Source organism: Apteryx rowi, unplaced genomic scaffold (genome assembly GCF_003343035.1).
Source record: "Apteryx rowi isolate R43461 unplaced genomic scaffold, aptRow1 scaffold_379, whole genome shotgun sequence".
Classification (NCBI taxonomy): Eukaryota; Metazoa; Chordata; class Aves; order Apterygiformes; family Apterygidae; genus Apteryx; species Apteryx rowi.
In genome coordinates this window covers 280,551-282,818 of record NW_020450296.1, presented here as the reverse complement: position 1 = coordinate 282,818, position 2,268 = coordinate 280,551, and the positions used below count along the sequence as shown (strand labels likewise).

The 2,268-nt window shown below is 60.0% G+C and overlaps 1 protein-coding gene across 1 annotated transcript in view; it reads right to left on the bottom strand.

Annotated features, from left to right (window-relative positions):
• The window catches only part of MEF2D (myocyte enhancer factor 2D), a 32,738-nt gene that overhangs the window by 8,768 nt on the left and 21,702 nt on the right, over positions 1-2,268 (bottom strand). The window contains exons 6-7 of the mRNA XM_026073895.1: positions 1,636-1,773; positions 1-203 (exon numbers count right to left, since the gene is read on the bottom strand). The exon at positions 1-203 is cut by the window's left edge and continues 2 nt beyond it. Of these exons, the coding sequence (XP_025929680.1) occupies positions 1-203; positions 1,636-1,773 (341 nt within the window). The remainder of the gene's footprint in view (positions 204-1,635; positions 1,774-2,268) is intronic.

The following is a 2,268-nucleotide window of genomic DNA, read 5'->3' as shown; positions in this document are numbered from 1 at the left end:
GCCGGCCGCTGCGGCAGCCCCGGGGACACGGTGTTCCTCTGGAGCGCCGGCTGCTGCGGCGAGAGGAGCCGGGGGTCCGTCAGCGACGAGGTCACCAGCGACTGGGTCACCAGGGAGCCGCCGGGGTTGCTGAACTGCAGGGCGCTCGGGTTGCTCACGGGCACCGTCACCGGCATGGCGAAGTTGGGCGCCGGCACTGCGGACTGAGCGGAGATGGGGGTGAAGGGCGCCGGCGAGGTCGGGGTGCCCCCCCTTCCACCCCGAGGACCCCCGACTCATCGCCGACCTGCGTTCGCCGCCTTTGCAGCCCCGGCGGCGCTCTGCACCGCCCCGGCGGGTCCGTTTGCGCCAGGCGGGTTAGTTCTCAGCGCACACCAAAAAAACCACAAAACGACCCAAAACCACCGGCCAAAACGACCCCCCCAGCTGGTTAGAAAGGAAAAGCRTCTCCGGCGGCGGCGGCGGCTCGCGCGCCGCTTTGCAGCGCTTTGCCCCAACGCCGGCGCCGAGCCGCTCGCGGACCCCCGCGCCGGCTGCTCCACGCCCGGGGAGAAGCGTTTTCCGCTCACTTTTCCCGGCCCCGTTTTGCAGCGGGGATAGGGAGCGGGCGGCCAGGGCGGCGCCGGCATCCCCCGGCATCCGCCGCTGCATCCCCTGCCTCTTTGCAACCGGCAAAATAAGGATCCGGGCATTTCGCAAGACCCAAATCTCCAGAAAAGCCAGAATTTTGCTTGCATGGGCTTGCAAGGCAAAGCAGCCTGGATTTTTATTTATTTTTATTTTTTTTKGGGGGGGGGGGTGTTCTTTTGCAACGTTGCATCCAGCCCTTGAAAATTAGCCTCCTCTCTGCTCTTGGCCACGTTAAATTGGGCACCTCAGGGCTAATCCCTCCGAAGGCGGCTCGCCCGCGTCGCCCGTCTTTGCGCCCTTGGACTGACGGCTAATTTGCAATGCGGCCCCCCCCCCGGCTCCCGCCGCAAATCCCTTCCCGCGCTGTCCTGATGCCACCCTGGGGCCGGGATCAGAGGCTAAAGCCTCCCTGGCTCTCTGCCACCGCCGCCAGCTGCCCCGGGGCCGTGCGGGATTTGGGCGGAATTAAAGCGGAAAAGCCCAAACCGGGCCCGATTCCCCCCTTCCCGGGGAGCGGCGGCCGCGGCTTCACCCTTTCTATCGATTTGCCAAAAAAAAAAAAACCCCAATTGAGGCAAAACTCCTTTTGCAACGGGGTGGTGGTGGGGGGAAAAAAAGGGGCGCCGGGGCGGCAGGGCAGCGAGCGCCGTCGCCGCCGCGGCCGCGGCAGAGCACGGCTCCGAAGCAAAGCCATGCAGAAGTGCCGCCGGCCGCCCCCCCCGGCTACTCACTGCGAGCCTGTAACTCTGCATCATTTTATCAAACTCCTCATCAATCTTTTTATATTTCTCCTCCGTCTGCGGGGTCAACGCAAACGCTTCGTCCCCGTCGGGGCTCTCGCACTCTCTGTGCTTCTTGTTCAGCGCCTGTTACGTTTCGGGGAGGACGGAGGGGGACGGGGACGAGGTTTTGGGGGTAAAAAAAAAAAAAAAAATCGAACAAAACAAAACAAAAAAAAAAGAACATATAATGAGGGTTTTTCCGGCCAGAGCGGGAGGTACTTACACCGTATCGCTTGAACAGTATGTCCAAGTCCTCGCTGCCTTTGCGGTATTTATCCTCCATCAAGGGGCTCTGGTCTATGGAGTCCTCGCCGTCGGGCTCCGGGCTGTCGCAGCCGTTAAAACCTTTCTTTCTTAACGTCTGGAAACGACAACCGGGAGATGGTTGAGGTCCGGGAGGCGGGATGGAGACGGGGGGACGGGGACGGGGAAGGACCCCGCGGGTGCGCGGAGGCTGCCCTGTTCCCGCGGCGCCGGGCCCCGGCATCCGGGCGCGTTTTTTCCCACCTACAATTACCGCGAGGACCCGGAGGGGAAAGAAACCTTAACGAGATCTGCTAAAAATAGACAAAATGACCAGACTTGGCGCCAAAAATGAAACCAAAAAAATATATATACATATATAGCAAAAAGCATCTTGCCCCCGGCAAAAATAGGGGCGGCGTTTTGCAAAGCGAGAGCAACCCGGGTCTCCCACGCCGCGCTTGCACCAACAAAAGTTCCCCGTCCACGTTTGGTAGCCAGTTTGCAGATTGCCTTACGCATGCACATTTAATCATTTTATTTGCAAAATACCAAAAGCAATTAGGCATTATTATGGAAGCGCCACTTGCCAATTTTTTTTTTTTTTTTTTTT